This window comes from Poecilia reticulata, chromosome 6 (genome assembly GCF_904066995.2).
Source record: "Poecilia reticulata chromosome 6, P_reticulata-male-v2, whole genome shotgun sequence".
Classification (NCBI taxonomy): domain Eukaryota; kingdom Metazoa; phylum Chordata; class Actinopteri; order Cyprinodontiformes; family Poeciliidae; genus Poecilia; species Poecilia reticulata.
Genome location: NC_088835.1, coordinates 10,608,760 through 10,630,022, shown reverse-complemented (window position 1 = coordinate 10,630,022; position 21,263 = coordinate 10,608,760). Strand labels below are relative to the sequence as shown.

Below are 21,263 nucleotides of genomic sequence, written 5' to 3'. Positions count from 1 at the left end.
TGTTTTAGGTGTAATAAAGAAAAAAGCCTATATGTATCTTTATGTGAATTTTAACCAAAATAATTATAATTGTATGTATTTATGAGATTTGTAATCAACACATATGTTTGGAGCCACCTAGTGGTGTGATGAGGGACTGCATGCATTCAGGCACCCTCGCGGTTTCCCCCACCAGAATTCTGAGGCGTGCTGGTGGAGGTAGGTGCGAGAGGCAGCTCTTCAATTCTTTTTTTTACTTAGGGTCATATTTTTCTAGTTCAGCAATTAACGAAATATTGTAAGAATATTTAGCATCTACAAATATAATTTGTAAAGTTTTCTCGTGGTTGGGCTGTAAAAATGTGACCCTATGAGTGGGAGCTGCGCCGGTTGGTGTTCGTGGCTGACCACTCGGTCACGACACTAAACGTGTCTTTTATTTTTCAGGAAGAGTTGTGACGAGTTTTTTTTTTTTCCCGTGTCGTACTAGGTGGGCTCAAAGTATACATTTATGAATATATATATGTTTTGTGAATATTTTAACTGTTAACTGGTATAACAGTTGTCTGTTATTTTACTGTTTCTATTGTTGGATGTTATTTTTGAATGATTCATTGAATAAGAATGTTTTGTTTGGTTTTTGAGGATTTGTTAACTCTTTTAAACCAGTGTTTTTCAACCTTTTATGAGCCAAGGTACATTGTTTTAATTGAAAAAATCACGAGGCACACCACCAACCAAAAATGTAAACAAAGATACTCTGTAGCCCCCTATATTACATATATAGTCATTATTATCAAAGTGTCTTGAACAGGAATCAAATAAACAAACATTTATTTTTATCATATTTTACATTTCTTATTTCAAATTGCACTTAAAATGTCCACTTCAAAAATACACCTGAACAGAGCCACAACATTGTCGTGTGTGATGCATGAATGTTATTACATTCATGCATCACTAATTCTCTTGTTTTAATGTAAAATGCTCTGTACCTACTGCCATCTAGTGATAATAAAATTAGATGATTACGCCGCTAGTCACTACTACAGCAGAGACACTAAAAGATGGCATTATTTGCAGATAATTAATTCGTTTTCAAAAAAATCTTATAAGACCAATTACCGTATTTTCCAGACAATGAGGGCACCATACTATAAACCGTACCTTCAATTTTTGGAAACCGCTCTCGGTTTCCCATAAGGACCCAGCAGAGGGCTACGTCCTAATAACTGCTGGATATATTAAGGACGCAGTTCTCCGTCTCCAAATCCGGTTTTGTTCAAGCCGAGTTTACGTGCAGCGGCTTTATTTCCCTCCTGTACTGCCAGATCGATACTCCTCAACTTAGAAGCTGCATCATATGGGTTTGAAAACATTTCTCCGCCGTGCCTGCTGCTAGCATGTGCTTGTTCTAAATGAAAATTAGCTCGTTCTTCTTTGACTTCCAATTTTGACTTCCAACGATTCACTTCCTGCTAAAGAGCCCCCTGGTGGTTGAAGAAAATCCACCGAAAAGCCGCATGTTCGAAGTGTAGGAAAAAAGTAGCAGCTTATAGTCCGGAAAATACGGTACGTGAAATTGGATCATTTTCACGACACACCTGTATCACTCACGGTACTAGTGTGCCGCGGCACAGTGGTTGAAAAACACTGTTTTAAACTGTACGATCAAATCTAAAAAAAGAAAAAGAAAAAATTCTGAGTGCTGGAGCCTGTCGGACCACTTGAGTGCAGTCAAAGTCACATTGTGATGAGTTTTTCATTCTGTATCGTACTAGGTGACTAACAATCAAGTAGGAAGAGTTATATATATATATATATATATATATATATATATATATATATATATATATATATATATATATATATATATATATATATATATATATATATACACGTGTGTATGTATGTCATGCAATGTCTTCATGCAATGCAAAAATACAAAAAAAGCACATACAGGCAAGTAGGAACAAAAGCAACATCAGTGACAATGGTCAGTTTTCTCAACGTTGTGTCCACGTTTTTATTTATGTATTTATTTATTTGTTAATACAGTTTCTCTTCTGGTCAATGCCATATGTTTTAGATTAATTTCTAGTCGACGTTTGTCTGAAAACATTCAATATTTTTTTCAATATCAGCCAAATCTCATCGGAACAGGGCCATCTTAGTGATGCACGGTGATTGGCACAAACCGGAAGAAATATAAACTTTCTTACATTTAAATACGAAACTTTAACAGATAATAGGTTTTGTAGTATACGTTTGTTAAGAAGTAGTTTCGTGAGCTGCCCTACCGATGTTTCAAATGTCAAAATAAAGCTTTATCAAAAGTGTTTTGAGAGAGGAAAAAAATTTAATAAAATACTGGTTTCCGTTTATTTTGAAAGAGGTAAACGGATGTGATGTGTTTGTACTGGCTCCAGCTCGACTCTGGTGGATAACATTGCGTGGAAAATAATGTTAAGTCCGCTGTATGGAGCCGACCTCCTCCATCCACGCTCCGGCGGCGCCACCGCCAGGTTCCCACCTAGTGCCCGCTAAAGAGCTCCATCGGGCGGGGGATGTGCTGCGGAATCTCCGCCCGGCGTATTCACGGGCCGGGGGGCACCATGGCTTGAGGATTTGGGGGGAGACTCCACCGTACGCTGCTGACAACAGGTCACATGGATAATCCCTCTCCAAACCAAACCCACCGTATCATCCCGTGTTTTGGGTGATTAGAGCGCCGCTGTCGGCTTGATGTGGCAGCTGAGCCGAGCGGGAGGAGGGCAGCTCGTCCTGGCTGTCGACTGAGAGGAGAACGGCGTGGAGGTGCAGGTGCGTTCAGGGAACAGATGATGTCTTACTGCGTGCGCTCTCAGACTGGCCGAATTTCGCTCGTTCCACGTGTGTGTGTAAAGGCACACACATTTAGGTTGTGTAATCAGATACATTTTGGATGGGGATGTTGCGTTTCCAACGAGAAATGTGGCTGATGTGAGATGGTTCGAATTTACCAGAGGTAGCCGAAAGAAAGATGGCTCATTTAGTGTCTGTTTTCTGCAGCACCTGCCGAGTGTCAGTCATGAGTAAGAAAGGAACTAATGTGGTCATATTCAGTGATCATAAATAGGGAAATTATAAATGTCTGCTGCCACATCACAGTCAATTTACAGTCAATTTAATGTATGAATAGCTCACTTATGTGACATGCCAAATTTCTTTATTATTATTTTTATTCTTTACCAATTGTCCATTGTATGTTGTCAAGCCATCTACCAATGTGTGCCCTGTCTGGGTCCACCTTTTTCACTTACTGCTTTAGATTGGGAACATAACTTTAAATGATAGTTCTACTGACCATCATGGTCAGTTTTTCTCCTCGCTTTGGTGTAAATCGTAATGTAGTCGAAATACAAATCAGCCCACCCAAACAAACTTTTAAACCTGCACATGCCCCCGATGACATCACATAAGGAAATACATTTAATATTTGTGTTTCACCTTCTGTGCCAATATCGTTCAAATCAAGCATTTTATTTCACAACTTTCCACAGGTTCATTTAGGGACATGAATTACTCCAGAATTCTGTCTGTCTGTCTTTAGAAATATGCTCTAACTCAACATGATCTCGGTGTTAGTTGCAAATCTTTTTTATTGCTTTTTAAAATTAAATAGTTTGACTTAAAAAAAAAAAAACAACAACAAAAAAAACATAATTTTGCTGACATACCTAAAAGTACGTGAAAGTACATAGAGGACGAGAGCAGACCTGAATTGCCAGATTTAATTCTGAAAGATCTTTAGCAGTGATTTCCACCCAAGCTGTTATAAAAAATAAAAATAAAAACAATATGGCCTGTATGATATGTTCAAACAAAAACAATCATTAAGATTTGTACGATCTAAAGTTTTGAAGATGAACACCATCATCATTTCAGCTTGGTCAATCATGGCCTTAAGCATCATGGTATGAAGGTCATCAGTCTCAGTCTCTACCTGAAACTTGCAAGCTTCTGAAGAAACCCCTCTTGCTAGCTGAATAGATCTATCCTGGAGCTGATGTCATTATGATGTCATGCATGCAAAGCAGAATATAATTCACTTTTTAAAGAAAATTATTACATTTGCACACATATTTATTACTCGGTTGTGTTTTTGTTGTTGGGGAAAAAAAGCCCAACAGTGGATGTTATCTTGAACACTGCAGTGTGGGCGCCAGCCGCTTAGTATCACTTAGGGTTGGCATTTCGTGACGAGTCAAACTTTGGTGCTGGTGAAATTCAATATCCACATGGGTGTTCAAACCGTGGCAGCTCTATTTCCGGAGCCGTGATATCATCCCAAATTTCCGCTGCGAGGGGTATTTTAGGAAAAGATGTCAAAAGCAGGGAACTCGCTTTGGAACATTCAGGTCAGTAAGGCGGCTGCAGAGAGAAGCGGTTCAGAGAGGGTTCTCCTGCAGTGGAGAGGAGCTGGAATCGGAAGAGGGCAGGCGGGCCGGCCGGCCGCTCGCTCGCTCGGAGTGTGTTTGGCAGGTGTTCCCTCCAAAGCCTCTGCATAAAGCTGCTACAGTTTTTTCGGCGATGCACAGATCTGACAGGCTCAAAGGATAAGCCCTTAAAAGCCTGCGACTGATAGCTTGGAGAGCTTGTAAGACTCTGCAGATTCCATCTTATCCAAGAAAGGTACAGTCCTCCTTTGAACGATTTGTTAATGGTGTCACTTAGGTGTCTGATCCCAATCTCTTTGTGACATTTTTGTATTAATACAAGGAGAATACTCCAGTTTTTTTTTTTTTTTTTTTTTCATGGATGCTGTACTATTTATGGTGCTGCTAAACTGATTTATCTGAACTGAGAGCTAACCCAATCCACATACACCATCAGTGATATTCAGCTCTCTAAACTAAAACCTGGGGGGGTGTTTTCTCCTTAATCTGCTCTCGCTGATGTGATTGTAATTGAATCCGACTGAAAGAGACACTTCTTTCCTGTGCCCCGCTCTCTGTTGTTCCTCTAGGTGTTTGTGCGGCTGAGGGGGCTTCAGCAGGATGGAAATAGATGCCTGTTTTCGCTACTACTTCCAGCACCCGTGGTCGCGTCTCATCGTGGCCTACCTCGTCACCTTCTTCAACTTCCTCATCTTCGCCGAGGACCCCATCTCCCACAGCCAGACGCAAGCTCACATTATTGTGGTGGGCAACTGCTTCTCCTTCCTGTTCAACAAGTACCCGGGCCTCGGGTGGAACATCCTGAAAGTAATGTGCTGGATCCTGGCCATTATCACCGGCCTGTTAGCCGGGAAGTTTATATTCCACCGCCAGCTCTTTGGTAAGTCATGCGCTCGGTAATGCACTGGAATGTGCAGAGTAATGGCTTTACTATAGAAAGGAAGCATCCTTCCTGGGCTGCTCTCGTTGTGACTATTGATCAGTAAAAAAAAAACAACAACTTTTGCTTTCATTTATTTTTAAGATATATTCTGGTCTCGGATACAATGTTGTTCTCATCTGCTAAAACTGATTGCTGTCCATCTTCACACACGTCCTGTAGCTGATGTAATTTGCGATACGTTCAATTCACAAAAACCTTTGCCTCGAGGAAGCTCTTCTGCTATCTGAGCATAAATGATTTCATGAAAACAAACTGAGAATCGGACTAACATTACGAGTCGCTTGTAATGCAGACTTGTGAGTTCCCATTCGACCTTTGCATTCAGAATTGCCTTTTAGCAAAACATTTGAACTTGCTTTGTTCTGTGCCAGAAATGTGGCTTGAGTCAGTGCACCGACACCAATGGATCAGTATTGTCTCTCAGACAATGCTTGCTTTGACAAACCAGCAGTGCTGGTTATTTCATCCATTGTTTTTTCTTCATTCACCATTTTGAAGCCTCATGTTTAGCATTTGAGGCCAGCGTTGTCTTTACTTGATCTGAATGAGACTGGGAACAAAAAGCTCATGTCATCAGCATATAGTAACAACCTATCAATATTTAGTGATTTGTAAATGGTCCAATCAGTGATGAAACTAAACCAGACAAGCCAGTTAAGCACGCTCCTTTAGAGCAAGAAAGTATGTAGAACATTTTGAGACAAACCTTTTGATTTCATCTTTGAAATCAGATGATTTAAACTTAAGTCTGGAGTCCAAATTTGCTGTGTTCGAAAAGTTAAAAAGTGGTCTGAAATATTATTTTGAAGCAAAAAAATTTTCTCCACTGAACCATGTCTTTGAAGTACAATTAGCAAATTTACATTTATGATTAACGTTTTCTTATAATAAAGATGCATTAAGAAATTAGCCCGTGACTTGAGTTGGCTGATTCTTCATCTTGACTGGTGACGAGTTGGTCGGCAACTCACAAATTCAATGGTTCTCAATCAATAAATACACCACAACTGAGGGCAACTAGGATGTGCTAACCATTGCACTCTATGGTGTTTTTTACTAAAGGAAAAAAAAAACAACCCTCACAGTTAGCTTGTTTCAAAGTGTTTGTAAAAGTTTTGAAAGAAAATCAAAAACCTATTCAGGTGGATAAAATTCAGATGGTACTTTTGCAATTTCGGTTGTATCAAACTCGACGCTTTTGGATATGAAAAAGCGATGAAGTGAATTCGTACTGGGTCATTTTGTTGGAGTTGTGAAAGGACTTGATTCAGCACCAAACTTGGCAGACATACTATGCCTGTCCGTATTGGAACATATTATATCTGGAAACGTTGACAGCCTTTTGGAAGTCTCACTCTTAAAATAAGGGGCTACGTTCCCTGGTGAATGCACACAAAAAGTTTTAAAGTTGCTAATGCTAAACATGCTAATTGTGCTAACTGCTAATAAAAGATGCTGGAGGCAGTTCAACATGTCAGCAACACATCATTTTTGTCTTTGTTTTAAAACAGTTAAATTATAGTTATTAAACTGAAGTTTACTAAAACTGGCCCAAGCTTGGACAAATGATTAATCTGTGTATCTTTCTGATTCACTATTCTTTGAAATTAAACCCGAAGATTTCGTCGTTCTAGCCAGTCTGAAGCCAGTCCAGTTATTTTTCTCCAGCTCCCTCCCGTCACCTTTCACACCTCTATAACAGATTTCCTCTCTGTTGTTGTTAGCCACTTGTCATTTCTCTCATCCCCACTTTCAGTTCTGACGAGTTTGTGTTCCCAGCACGAATCTCTCCTCTCCTCTCAAATAGGCCGCGGCTCCAATCTCTGCAGCGCTTCACTTATTCAAACCAAACAGCAGGTTTTTTGTTTTTTTACTTCTCATTGAACTCATTCACATGGTTCACTCTCACATCACGCTTCACTTAGACAGTAATATTATTGAGCTCAATAGGTGCTTTGGATGAACTACTAATGACAATAATTGGAGGACGGGGAGCAGTAATTGTGCGAAGGATTTCAATCTTTTCTGACCGTAATAGAGAGGCAACAATGCATAATGACATGATGGCTAAAGCAATATCAAAACCCACAGCAAGAAGAAAAAGGCTACTTTTTATGAACATTTTTTTACCTACACAAAACTGCGTTGCAGACCTAACAAACCCCAGCTACCTTTTCCTTTTTAATTTTTTTTTTGGTGTCAGACAACTTGTGCTTTCACATGTGGGCGTCTTTTGTAAAATTAATTAGAGCTGAGATATTTCTTTAGTGCCGTGTGTGAATGTGTTCACCCTGTGAGGACTTGGAGAGGATGGGTGAAGTGAGATTTAGACAGAGGCAGACGTGGAGAGTCGGAGAGAGGAGAGACGTCCTGCGCAACATTTCGGTGCATCAGTTATGTAATTGGCAACCCAGGTGAGCCAGGAATGCTGCACTCTTTACAGCCAGTGCTTCAGCCAAATGTGTTCCACTGTATTTACTGCAGGCTCTGACCACTCCCCATTTTACATGTTTTGAAAGAGCAATGCTTAAAATTATATATAAAAAAAAAAAAAAGATTTCAGTGCATCTTTTTTCAAAATTTGTTTTTTTTCATGCTGTGTATTTTTTACCAAAGACTGTGCATCTTGGCTGCAACTGTGGCGACTCACCGTTAGCCATCTTGGCTTTCGTCAGCCTGTTGTGGTTTACACACCGTTTAAAAGTGAAAATTAGCTGTGCTATTTAGGTGATGAGATAAAAAATATTGTCTTCAATGTAGCGTAAGTTGTTACCAAATTGCTAAAGATATTAAATCCAAAAGTTTGCGTTTGAGTGGCTGCTGTGTAAACTCAAGATTGCTCTCATGGACCGTCTTTGATCTCGTCACCGAACACTTCTCAATTATCTTATCTTATCTTATCTTCACACCATCTCTTTGCACTTGACCCATCCTTTTTTCCAAACTGGAATGACGAAGCAACATGCAACAACCACAACAATTATATTTAACCCAGACTGGGTCAAGATTCTAAGTACAAGGTGTTGTCCTTTTGCAGGTTGCAGAGAAACCAGAAACTTTGGAAGAAGATTCTGATGTGATTCTGGCTGAATATTTTGACCCCTCTCGTGTAAATCCGTCAGTTTGCTTGCAACTATCCAAACTTTCAGGGACCTTCTGTAAATTTTCAGTAGGATTGAGGTGGTCAGTAAAACCAGTTTTGATATGTATGTTGGCGTGTTGTTCTCCAGCATTCAATTTGATCAAAGTTTCAAATATCCAGCGGCTAATTTGAGGGAAAATATAATCATTTCTTACACCTTTCTTCGATCCCCTAATACTGATAGGGGAGGGTACCCTCAGCATGAAGATGCCACCACCATACAGTTGATACACTATCATTATTTTTGATAGCATCACTCCACTAATTATTTAATTGTGGCTAAGTAGTAACTTTTGGCTTATTTGTTTCTCTAAAAGGTGTTTAGCTACATTTAATCAGACAAACGAGCCTAATCTGAACACACATATTCCAATTTACTGAACATGTCTTCATCAGTGAACATTGTTTTTGAACGGTGCAACCATTCGTTTGCAATCTCCCCCCTAAAGAAAGTTATGATCAGTTATACTTGTCTGGCAAATATTTAGCCAGAAATGATACAGATTCCTTCTCCAACATGCCCAGGTTTAGTATTCCTGTGTCGTTTTAAGCCGTAGAGCAGGCAGACGCTCACCATATTGTTTTGCCGCTGTGTCTCGTGGAAGAAAATCTAATGAACTGTTGATGATGAATAACTTGTGACAGATTCTGTGATTTAAAGAGAGGACATTTGAGATTCAAGGGACGACCTCTTCCGTGCAGCCACTCAAGGCAATTTGTGATCTTTATTGAGTGGGCGCTAGCCGACTACTTCTGGTTAAAAAAAAAAAAAAAACGGAAGTATGACTGTCACAACTCATTTGTCTTGAGGTTTAATACTCGGCGGTTTCGTGAGAAGCTTATTTTTATTCGTGCCGTTTGTGTCTTTGCAGCCTTAGATTAGATGAATCCAGGTTTGCAATGTTTTCAGATTGAGCTTTTCTTGAGAGGTGAAAAACGTGACAGTAGGTTGCCGAGATTTTACACACAAAAACTAGTAGATGAAAATCTAAAACAATTCCCCGTTACCAGTGTATAGTAAAGACATGCTCCATACTAAAAGTTTGCAATCTATTAGCTACAGCCAACTGCAAAGGTGTCTCGTTCAAAGAAAACATTGAAAATCTAATTATATGTTATTTATGTTAACCATCCATGAGATCTCTGTACTATAACTTGTACCCCCAAGACAGGAGATGATTTCATCTGGCGAAATCTAGCAAAGTCTTTTTTTTTTTTTTTTTAAGAGAATGAGATGTTTAGATAGCAGATATGGTATTCTAAATTAAATATCAGAAGTCTCTTCTGGCTCCATATTGTCTTTTTGTCCAATAAAAACTCAAGGGGCGCTGCCATCACTTCTGATTACGACCATCACTATCCGGTCAACTGTCCGGGCTTCTGCACATCAAATCTAGCATAAATACGCTTTTTAAAAATTTTTGTATTGCAAGATGTGCCACCTCATCATGAGAGTTTTGCGTTACACATATAGCCTTGCAGTAAACGATTATCTCGTCCTCTTCATGTGAAACGTGAAAGCGCTTCTCATTACAGATTCTCGTGCTGCCTCGTCTCCAAGACGTTAGCATAATGTATTCTCTAATGCCTCCCCAAGGCTTCGGGGGAATCTGCAAGGTAAAGTGAATGATAATTTTTAAGTCGTGTCACATATTTTTCTAAATCTTATTAAATTCTCGTTTTCACTGAGTCTTGCATTCAGTCTGTCTGCTCTGTCTCCTCTTTGATGAGTCACTTCATACTGTGTGCAGCACAAGAAAAGGTCAAAGTTGTGGGAAAAGCCTGCTTCATTTGGTAAGGTCTGCTATAACAAATAGATGTTCTGCGGTGCTCTGTATGAATGCGTGCGTGTGTGTTCTCTGCTGCGCTGGAGTGTGCTGACCCTGTTGTTGCTTCCCTCTGTGGGGTCTTGACGATTGTAGCCTACAGGAAGCCATCTGGGTTCTGTCATATGGTATTATGTAGGAAGCCATGGCTGTGAAAGCCTATCTATGTATAGCAACTGTGTGCCAAAATATGTTGATTTGTTGGGGTGACTGTGTGGGTGAGAAAATTAAAGAATTAATTTTATTTTTTTTCCGCGTACACAGCGGGGGAAAAAATAAGTGTTTGATGCACTGAAGATTTTTTACGTTTCCCGAAGAATAAACAGGTCTGTAATTTTTGTTGTAGGATAAATGTGAGATCTGTATCCTAGAAAAAAAAATCCAGACAATCCCACTGTATGATTTTCAATTTCCATTTTATTTCATGAAATACATTTTCGATACAATAGAAAAATAAAACTTGGTACAGAAATTTTTCTTTATAAGCCCAGAGGCCAGGTGTTTCCTGTAGTTCTTGACCAGGTTTCATCCATACAGATGTGCACCAGATCTTTCACGTTTCTGTGTTGCGTTTCAATTTCAGCTCCCTTTTTAAAGATTTTCCACCAGGTTCAGATCCGAAGGCGAGCTGGGCCACCCTAGAACCCTGAAGTGGTTCTTCGGTGGCAACAGAAGGTTGGAGCAATCCGTGGGTTGCGATTCGAACCGCCTCTCCCGTCCGTCCGTCTAAGTCTTTTGACCTGGTAAATCGCTATACAAGAAACATTAAAAGTATTGCATGTATTGTTTTTTCTTTTTTTTAATGAATTATAAAATTAAGTAGTTACAAACTAATTATATTAGTTTTATAATATGAATTAATTAACAGTACAACTAAGCAACATTTATTTATTTATGTACTTAGCTGTGGCTTTTGGGCTTCCATAGCAACGCTGTCAAATACAAAGATCGCAAGACTTGCAAAAGTGGACAGCAGCCAAAAAGAAAATGATATTTTTACCAGAACCTGTCTCTGTTTTTGGCCTGGAGTCAATACTTAAGTAAAATGAAACAGTTCAGCAGACCTCTTAATGGAACAGATACCATGGCCCAGTAGCCCCTCTTCGTATCTTTGCTCGGCAGCAGCCTCCCTGTGGAGGGAGCTCCATTGTCATCTTTCCACCTTTGATTTATTATCTAGGTACTTAGTAACAGAGGAGTCGAGCTCTGGGGAGATCAGTCGTGTCTGCCAGCAGCCCTCGCGCCCCACCCTGGCCCGCGGTGATGTAAATGTGCGCTATGATGAATAGGGATGTTGTTTTCATACCAAGCTAAAGACAGAAATGAAGCACGAGAAGGACCCGGCCCTCCTTGGGGATGCAAAGAAGGCAGAGTTGTTATTTTGTTGTTTTTTTAAATCGAGAGAGGGTGCAGCAGACTCTGCAGCCTAAGAAGATGTTCTGATGTGGCCCATATATTAACGGCAGCTGCTAAACGGGGGCGAGTGGCTTTGTTTGCATCCCTTGCTTGAGATTTATTCAATATTCAGTACACCTGAAAAGTTAAAGTTGATACACTCCCATCCAGCAGTGCTGCAGCCTAATAACTCAACATTTTATTGTTTTTGTGTTATCTGATATCCGACCACCAGTCGGCTTTCCATTAACAAAGAGGAAAGGTAAATAAAAAGTTTCATTTCTAGGACTCGTAGGGAGTGAAGGCTGCTTTGGGTTGAAGGTTTGCAATGTGTGTCTTGCTGTATCTTTACATCCCGTTCTCAGTGTGTAGTTTTTTTTATAGGGTCGGACACTGATGTTGGATAAAACCATCTGGATTTCATTTTCTGTTCCAACTCGTCCAAAAGGTGCTCTGTCAGGTCAAGTTCTGCTACACAAAACTCTCTTGTTCATGCCCTTATGAGTGTCGATTTGTGTACTGGTGCCCCTACCTCTTCATGTTGGAAGAGGTAGGGGCCGTCCTAAAGTCGCGTTGAAAATGTTGAGAGGATGATGCAAAAAGCTTGGTTGCAGCTGCTAATTCACGTAGCCCCGTTCCATCAAGCTCTGTGGACGCATTGTTCTGGAGCAAATTTAAAGTAGAAAGCACTCTGCGTTCCGAGGTGCTGGATTTTATAGAGCTGTGTCAGTGAATTGAACAAATCGATAATTTGGAGTGATGACTCGACATTTAGGCGTATAGCATACCTCCTATACGGAAACGCTAAAAGCAATGACCGGTGCTACATCTCCTGGAATTAGATAAGACATTAAATAAGTGTTTAAATGTAGAAAATGATATTGTTGTAAAACATAACAATGCATAGTGTGTATTTGAACAGCATTAAATGAAAAGATGACAAACCAATTAAAAAATACATTTTTGTTCTAAGTCTGGCAGTAATCAGGTGAATTCACAATTTAACCAGGTTTTTTCTTTTACATATTTTGCTTTGGAAAAGGTTGCATATGAAATCATTTGAAAGCTGTCCTTTTTATCCGATTTGCTTGACAAGAACTTTCATTTTATAATCATAAAGCTTTACTTGCTACAAAAGAAAAGCAAAAAAGTGACAAATACTTCTTCACATGACTGCGGTGTGTAGTTACTACTTCACATAACGGAACAATTGTACAACCGCGTTGCCTCAAAGGATAATATTCAGAAGAGCGAAACATTTAATACTCATTCGTTAATAACCCCAACCCTCCTACTCGCCCTACAGCACAGCCTCCTGTACTGCTCTCTTTTGAAGGTTTGCATCTTCCTCTTGAACTGCTCACTAGCCAGAATGTACAGCACAGGGTCCAGACAGCTGCTGAAACTACAGAGGGCTTCACAGAGCTCCACAGCTGCACAGAGGCAACTGGAGTTGGGCGGTTTCACCAAGCCATGAGCCGGCATGAAAGTCAGAGCGACGGCCAAGATGTGATAAGGCACAAAAGCGGCTGCAGAGACGAGGATAGCTGCTGCGACGAGTTGCAGCGGCTTCCTGCTCGCTCGCTGGAGTTCCTTGTTCCTTCTTCCTCTTGAGCGGCGCCTCAAAACACGAATGGTCATTGTGGAAAAAGCTATCATTGCACTGAAGGGGAGCAGAAAGCACAGCGTCGTTCTAATAATGGGGAGCATTTTGAATGGAGGGAAAAGATTGTGGACGTGAGTCATGCACGTGTTGGAGTTTTCGCACGTGGCTACAAATAAGTCTGGAGTGATGCCCAGAAGAAGTCCGAGCCATGTCAACGCCGAGCAGATCTTGGCTTTACCCACGTTCCACCAGCGAAGAGAGCTGATGGGATGGACCGTGCTCATGTAGCGGTCAAAACTGATCAGACAGATGAAGACGATGCTGCCGTAGATGTTCACGTCGAAGGAGATCCTTTTGATTTTGCAGAAAATCTGCAAACTGTCCAGGTTTGGGATTTGGAATCTGAAGTAAACCGTCAAAGACAGAGTGAGAAGCCAAGCCGAGTCACATAAAGCCAGGTTCAACAGGAAAACGTGGCTGGGTTTAAAGCTTCTTCCTAAGCAGGTGCAGCTGAGCAGCACCGCTATGTTTCCCAGCATCCCTGCAGGAAGGGTGAAGGTGCACAGCAACAACAGGGTGTAGCGGTACCACTGGTCATTTTTAAAATGCCAGCAGATTTCTGTAGATTGATTCAGGAGCTGAAGAATCTCAACTGAAAGAAGTGAAATCAGTGTTACTAGTTTAGTAATTTATGCAACAGAGATAACACTGAGGATAGCACTATAGCTACTCTTTTTTTCTTTCTTACACGTTTTGCATGTACAACCTTCCTTATATTTCAGTGACTGGTGCACGAAGCAGACGGCAGACAGGCTGGCGCATAACACCCATTAACGACTGCAAGACTAAGCATTTTGCACTCCTTTTGTGTCTGATCTCGGTCGTCATTTCTCTGAAATCTAAATATGTATTTGTGTGCAAGCACCAGCAGGTGCAGCTTTCGTACTACAAGCAGCAGGTGCAGGAGTCGCGTACGGAGAGAGAAAAATGTTTTCTCGCAGATTACCCCGACTGCCGCCTTTCTGGATGCACTGGGTGTTTATTGTTAACTGTGTTGCCCAAGTGGCGCTTATCTTTAAAAATTTGATACATTCTGCCATTACGGTGCATCACATGTAACCATACGTAAATCCGTTTCTCCAATCAGGAAGGCATACGGATGGTATTTGCTTGGTTAATGCACTACGAGTTGGAAATCATGCTGTTTCAATGAAAAAGCTGTATTGATTACAGCCAGTTGAAAATGTGCTCCTCAGTCTACTGTATTGTCAAATGTGATTTCAGCACTGCAGTAGCTATGGGAACAATTGACGGACAATCCAGCGTAAAATAAAGTTCAGTCATAACATTCTTGTTATAGTCCAATCGTGACTTTTGTTCTCGTTTGACCAGCGTATCAGCAAAACGACAGATGTTCTCTCTGTATGCCTACATGAAGTCAAGAGTATTGCAGTACCTTCAAAACAAAGTTGATTAAACAGAAGTGCCATGAATAGAAATATCTAATTGTCAACCTGTTGCAGTATATTTCAGAAGCTGTAGTTGTTGCTTACCTCAACACGCTGCCTACTGTGCTGCTGGAGGAACGTGATATTTTTGTTCAAGGTCACACACCTTGAACATGTCACTCGTAGCCTTAACTCACATGTGATTTAAGGAGTTTGTCTAACGAGTCCTGCGGGGACGGTTCAGACTTTACTTTCCATCTGTCAGGTAAAGATGTCCCATTTTAGAAAATCCAACAGAACTGAGTCATTGTATTGCTACGACAGAACGTAACGCATCACCCCCTTCATTAAGCAGGAGATTAATTGGAGCATCAAACTGTTCGCCACTAATGGCCTAGATCAGACGGGCAAGATATCAAGCAGAAGAATGTGCTGGAAAAAATATATTAGTCGTCTACAGTCTGAGCCATGAACCTTCAACGTTCAGCGAACGGAGCTTCTATCCAGTAATTCATCTTGTTCATTTTATGATGTGATACAACTGCTCCAAGATGAGCGCTGGTTCAGTCCGTTTTATTAACTCTCTATGTACGTTTTGTGAAACGTGTCCAGTGCATCCACACTCTCTCTCTCGTGTGTTTACAGAAGCCGTCTCCACAGCCTCTGAGCGTCAGCGGCGTGTCCAGGAAGCGATTGCGCGGTTTATCCCCCCCTGCGCGCATCCCTGAAACCCGAGGGACTGTCGATCTGATCTATGTCAGCTGCTGTTTTCACTTAATTAGCGGATTGCACGCGTCTGCGTGCACTTGAAACGGGCTTTGGCAGTGAACACGCATCCCTGTCTAAACACGGCTTTCGTACGGTAGCAGGCTGCAATATAGTTCATTAAAGATGTACCAAAACCAGGCATCGGATCGAGTGAAGTACGAACTGAACCGAACCGACCTTTTTCAGATGTGTCGGACGCGTTGCAGCTGAGAAGCTCCGTCATGATGTGAACGCAGACTGCGATCACATCTCACACACTGCCTTCAGTCCTTCTTTACCGGCTGTGTGCTTCACATTAATCTGGAGCTCTACAGTGTAAAGGTTTACCGCAGGGACTGTGGTGTGTGTGCGTGTGTGTGTCTCCGTGTGCGCATGAGAGACTGAGCGGGTCCAAAAGAGTAAACAGAGGATTAATCCATCCCACCGGTTAAACAAACTTAAATAATGGCTTGTTCATCATGTGTGTGCCAGTGTGCTTTGTTAACCAGATCGTGTGCATTCACAACCCTTTCACTTGTTTTCACATTTTATCACATTATAACAAATTTTAGTGTCTTATTGGTATTCTTTGTGACACGCCAACAATAAAGAAGGGCTGCGTCGTAAAGTGGAAGGAAAATAATGATTTTCAAAGGTTTTTCTAAATTGAAATCTGAAAAGCATATAACCTGCGTTTTATATTCAGCCATTTTTTTTTACTGTTGCTGTGGTAAAAACTGCTGTGTTTCTTGAACGGGGAATCTCATCAGAGTTGATGGGAAAATGTATCAGGGTAATTATTTTGTGTTTTTATTGCGTTTTAAGTTTTTTGTTTTTTTTTTCACTGTGAAGCACTTTGTGACTGCTGTCTGGGAAAATAAATATAAATAAAATTTACTTACTGCATGTCAATCGGGTTAGAAGCCTGGAGCAGAGGTTATTCAGCAGGACAACAATACTAAGTTTACAACAGCCAAAGATGCAGTGGAATCCTATTAATGTGTTATGTTGGTTCAGACAGTCAAGTACAGACATCAACAGAAAATGAGTCGAGACTGAAAAACTGATATTTGCTCTCCATCCGTTCTTATTACACTTGAACTATCATGTGGCAAAAAAAATATTTTACTCTGACGGAGACCTACCGCAGAAGAGTTGTGTAATTGCATCAAGAGTGGATCTCAAGTTCAAGAAACGAGTCCGCAGCGTTTTGCTGAAAAGTTTCTCTCAGTTACATCAGGTTGTCTGTCCCGTCAAAACATGAGATCCACGCTTGACTAAATTGTTCTTATTCACTTTATTCTATCAATCTGGCCACTCTTTCACGCCGTCCGCTCATTCAGATGCTTTTGCCCGTCAACTAACGGGCACACCAAACATGAACACATGTCGCCTGTTCTGTCTGCTCTTCATTAGTTGCCTCTGTTGGCCAAAAAGTTGATTTTAAAATCCGTCTCTTGGCTTTAACGTGCTTTTAAGGATTTTGCTCTTCGGTACCTCTCTGCTTCAGCTTATATTCCACTGTTTTGTTGTCCTTTTGGGTTTTGCTTTAGTCATTTCAAATTTTTGGTTTTGTTTTGCTTTTATTGTTTTTAATTTGATCTGTAATTGATCTGTTTCAGTGTCGTGCAGCACGCTGGTAAAACAAATTGTTTTTCAAATGTTCTTTATAAATAAAATGGATTTGCATTCACAACTTAACTGTAAATACGTCTACTTCTCAATTATGTATGATTGTTTTTACCTTTCCCGTAAGATTCAAGCAAAGTTCATTGAAGGGTGGGGCAGAAACATTCAAGATTTCCTAATATTTGTCATCAAAACCATCCCTAAGTCTAACTGTTAAACATGGAGAAGTTATTAGCTATACCTCCAGCTGGCTACCGTTTTTTTTTTTTCAATTCAAAATCAGTCACCATTATTCCCAGAACGTGCTTTATGATGAGGCGTCTGAACTGATCTCTGTGGTGTCCGTGTATCACCAGTAGAGGGAGACATAGCTGCACCTCTCACTTTAGCAACCACTTAAGGGCGGCATCGTTTCAGACAGACTGGAAAGTCATTTCTAAAACCCTGTCTTTGCAAATATGTGACAAGCTACTTTGATAACAAGACTTTATATTTTTAGTTTGCATTTTGTGAGAGTAAACGCATAAGAAGTGTCTCCTATCTCTGTTGTGTTTGGGTCAGTGTCCACTCCATTTGTCTTGTGACTGCTGTTGTTGTCCCCATCTGGGCTGAGCTTCGCGGTGAGACTGAACTCATGAATCATTCCTTATCGGGGTGCCTTACTGTAGGGAGGCACAGTGACTCAAACCAAGCTTTGGCTGAGTGGTCTTGAATCACCTCTGTTTACGTCTTGCCCATATAGGAGTGTGTGTGTGTGTGCGCGTGTGTGTGTGTGTTGGCCAGGTCGATTGTGGAATGTAGCTGCTTTAAAAGTCAGATGTGCCGATACACAGTGTGTGTGCACTAACATCTAAGCCATGGCTCATTGGCTGTGGAGGCAATTAAGTTCACCCATGCAAGTCAACTCAATTATGCAACTGTGATGAGTCCTGGAGAATCACAGAGCAAGACGTACGCACGGCTTAAAACTCAGCCTCTTTGATTTCTGACCCTCAAGATCCTCAAATTAAACATTGCTGTTCAAGTAAATATTACAGATTTAGTCGTCTGCCGTACAGGTAAACTTTCAATTTTGACATCAGATCAATCGTCCAAAAATAGTCTAATTACTAGAGCACTTAACCTCAGCAGACATTTCCTTGTTCTGAGGTATCTGCACGAAGGAGGAGAGTGGGGGGGACATAAACAATTAACATTGAGCCAGTGGAGGCTTAACAGCATGTAAAACTATTGGAGAGGAAAGCAGCCAGGCTGTAATGGGAAAATAAATGGAGCATTCTGCTATTGCTGTCTCTGGCGCGCTGCGGTGTTTTGCGCGCACAAACACACACGAGCGCAATTGCTCCTCCGAGGAGCTCTTCACTGAAAGGGATGCTGACTGAGCTGGAGGAGAGGAAAAACAAAGGATTCTTCCTGGGAAAATGGACGCTCCTGGCACCGGATCACAGCTGGCAGAGATGCGGCGCGCCGTGTTTCTGTGTGAGCAATACGCTAATAAGCGGCAGAAATAGAATCGTGTACTATAGCCCAGCTAACTCGTACAGGGTTTTTTAATTAACACCAGGCCTCGCTGCATGAAAGCGGAACTTTCGAAAGTGCTTGTCAAATGCTTTGAAGTTTGAAGCTCAATTGTTCTTTATTTTTCTTCCCCCCCATCAGAGAGTCTAGCTAAAATCAACTTGCTTTATTGTTTCGAAAGCAACTGAGGAAAAGACCATCCATCCATGATAATGTGCCATTTGTTTAAATGAGTTATGTTTAAATTTGAGTACTAAAGTTATTTTTTTAGTTCCAAACAGCTGGAAGAGTCTTCCGGGAAGGCTAGCTGCTTCACTACTAGCAATGTTTTTTTTTAAGTATTTTTCCCACAAACCCATGGCAGCTAGGTATGACTTATTTGATTGGTCCTCTTGTTGAAGGTACGTTTGGCCAACCTGGTAAAGCAACTGGAGAATAATCTATTAGCCTAGATTCCTGCAATTAGCATTGCAGGATTTCAGAACAGAAAAAAAAATTTCTAAATCTATCCATTCATCCATACATTGTCTAAACCTACTTGTCTGTGAGCTGGTTCTAGCGGTCATTGGTTGAATTTCGGGGTATGCCGTAGACAAATGACCAGCCCATGTTGCAATTCATCCTTTTTCTCCTGCTCATAAGGAGGGATAGGTCCTAGTCCAAGAGCTTTTGCATCTCTTTGACTAAAATCCCAGCCTGGCCATTACCGTCTTACACAGTTTTGTTCAATTCTCATCTCCCTTCATAGCTCAGTCTGGGCTTCCTCCCAATAAGCTCAATTCCTCCATTAGAATTTCAACCGGGTCAGCTGGCGAACAGAAGGAGATTTTGGAAACGATTGCAGTGACTTTCTGCACTGTTTTGGAATAGTACTCGGCCTGTAGTTTTAGCAGTGGCAGCGGAGGAAAGGAACGAAACCTGAACACCTATCTACTTCAGCTCACCACTTCTCTACTTGCTGTGTGGAATGGTTGTTTAAAGCGCATGCAGTTTCCGGTAAGCTTCATAGTGTTGAACTGGCGTGTTGCATGCGTCGCGTCCAAATATTAGCAATTACGTAAAGTTCAGTACTTCAACAGAGTCCAATCGCTTCTCAATAGCCAAGGGCCTAGGTCCTTTGTATGAAGTAGACCAACGGGTTCATACTCATTTCTTAATCCTTGCAATTTGTGGTCACAGGTTTCTGATTAGTTGCTTACCTCCTTTCAGTTGATTACGTGGCGTAAAGAACACGTTGATCATGGAGTGAAAGGACGATTTAAAAAGCGGTTATGACTTGAAAACCTTGGAAATAAATTTTAAAGGCTTTAGACCTTCTTAATACGTCATAGCTAGAGTTCATGCACCTGATGAAATCTTGCCCAAACAACATTTCTTTCCATTATTTAAAACATGTAGACTTTGAGCTGTTGAAGTGACACTGCTGGTCCTATTGTGAATGTTTTGAATTGCGGCAAAAAAATAAAGTCCCCTTTTGAGTTTCATGCCCTTCAACGTTTGTCGTTTCTCATTCATTGTTTTTCGAAGCGGGGTCGTTTGACCCAGGTCTGACTGGTGTTGGTGGTAAATGTAGAGCGTCAGTCTGCCTGTGTGCTGTGAGCGGTGTGGGTGGCGGATCAAGGACATGACAGCTGTTGTGCGATTACATTATGCACGTCTAATTGCACCATATTTGCCATTCACCAGATCTTTGACTGATTTATACTTTCCATTTAGAAGAGAACAAAATGTGAGACCTTGATTTAAAGACATCCCTTTTACTGTTTGTCACAAGGATCAGATCGCGGCAACTGGCGAACAGCGGCACCACGAACCCAGTTGTCATGTTGAGCTCTGCTCGTTTGATTATATATTCATAGCAGAAGGCTGCAGATCTGAATATCTCACGCTCTGCCAGAAAGATATTTCCCCACAATTTAAATTCAAGGGCAGAACTCTGGGAAAAATGCCACGAATCTGAAATAATGTCTTAAATCACGATCTACCAACGCATTAACCCCATCTGTACAAAGAAATACTGAAATTAGCCTGAGGAGACATCTTTTGTTGCATTTTCACATCACCACCATATATAATCTAAATTCCGTCACCCAGTCGAGGGGGACATCATTGATTTCCGTCACTAATTCATTTGCCTCGACCTCCGTTGTCGCGTGTTGACACGCTCTTTGAACCTGCTTACTGACGGCAGCGTCCTTGTCCTTGTCGTGCTTTCCTTTAGGTCGATACCTGCGCCTGAAAATGTTCCGCGAGGATCATGGCTCCTGGATGACCATGTTCTTCAGCACCATCCTCTTCCTCTTCATCTTCTCACACATCTACAACCTCTTTCTGCTGATGGCGGGAAGCATGGAGTAAGACCTTTTAATCTCTTGTTGTCTCTTCGTTTGCCCCATTTTCCCTCAGTTCTCTCTTCCTCATTTGTTAGGACGATACGTGTGCTTCCTTTGAGGTTGTTTGATTGATTTTTAACGTCTCGCCTGAAGAGAGACTCGATATCGGACTCACTAATCAGCCCAGACTTTAAATCACTCGCAGGAATAGGCAAAACGGGGCTGGTTAATCCTGAAAAAAAAAATCACGTCTAGAGC

General features: G+C 41.1%; 2 protein-coding genes across 7 annotated transcripts in view; one reads left to right on the top strand and one right to left on the bottom strand.

The window, feature by feature from the left end:
• The first annotated feature begins 10 nt into the window (after positions 1 to 10).
• Positions 11 to 21,263, top strand: part of tmem117 (transmembrane protein 117) — a 51,775-nt gene continuing 30,522 nt past the window's right edge. The window contains exons 1-3 of one of the 6 annotated variants that reach the window (XM_008411033.2): positions 11 to 198; positions 4,988 to 5,298; positions 20,894 to 21,026. In XM_008411033.2, the coding sequence (XP_008409255.1) occupies positions 5,019 to 5,298; positions 20,894 to 21,026 (413 nt within the window). In that variant the 5' untranslated portion in view covers positions 11 to 198; positions 4,988 to 5,018. Of the gene's footprint in view, positions 199 to 379; positions 470 to 2,151; positions 2,803 to 4,149; positions 4,654 to 4,987; positions 5,299 to 9,752; positions 11,073 to 20,893; positions 21,027 to 21,263 lie in introns of those variants that run through there. The other 5 variants (XM_008411032.3, XM_008411031.3, XM_008411034.3 and 2 more) reach the window with 5 other exon arrangements.
• LOC103465842 (P2Y purinoceptor 2-like) lies at positions 12,489 to 13,971 on the bottom strand. Its single transcript, XM_017305516.2, has one exon. It carries the CDS (start codon positions 13,867 to 13,869, stop codon positions 12,991 to 12,993), a length of 879 nt encoding a protein of 292 aa, XP_017161005.2. The 5' UTR covers positions 13,870 to 13,971; the 3' UTR covers positions 12,489 to 12,990.

Bases quoted from the DNA above. Each gene is read 5' to 3' on its own strand.
- LOC103465842 (XM_017305516.2), bottom strand. From the start codon at position 13,869: ATGCTGGGAAACATAGCGGTGCTGCTCAGCTGCACCTGCTTAGGAAGA.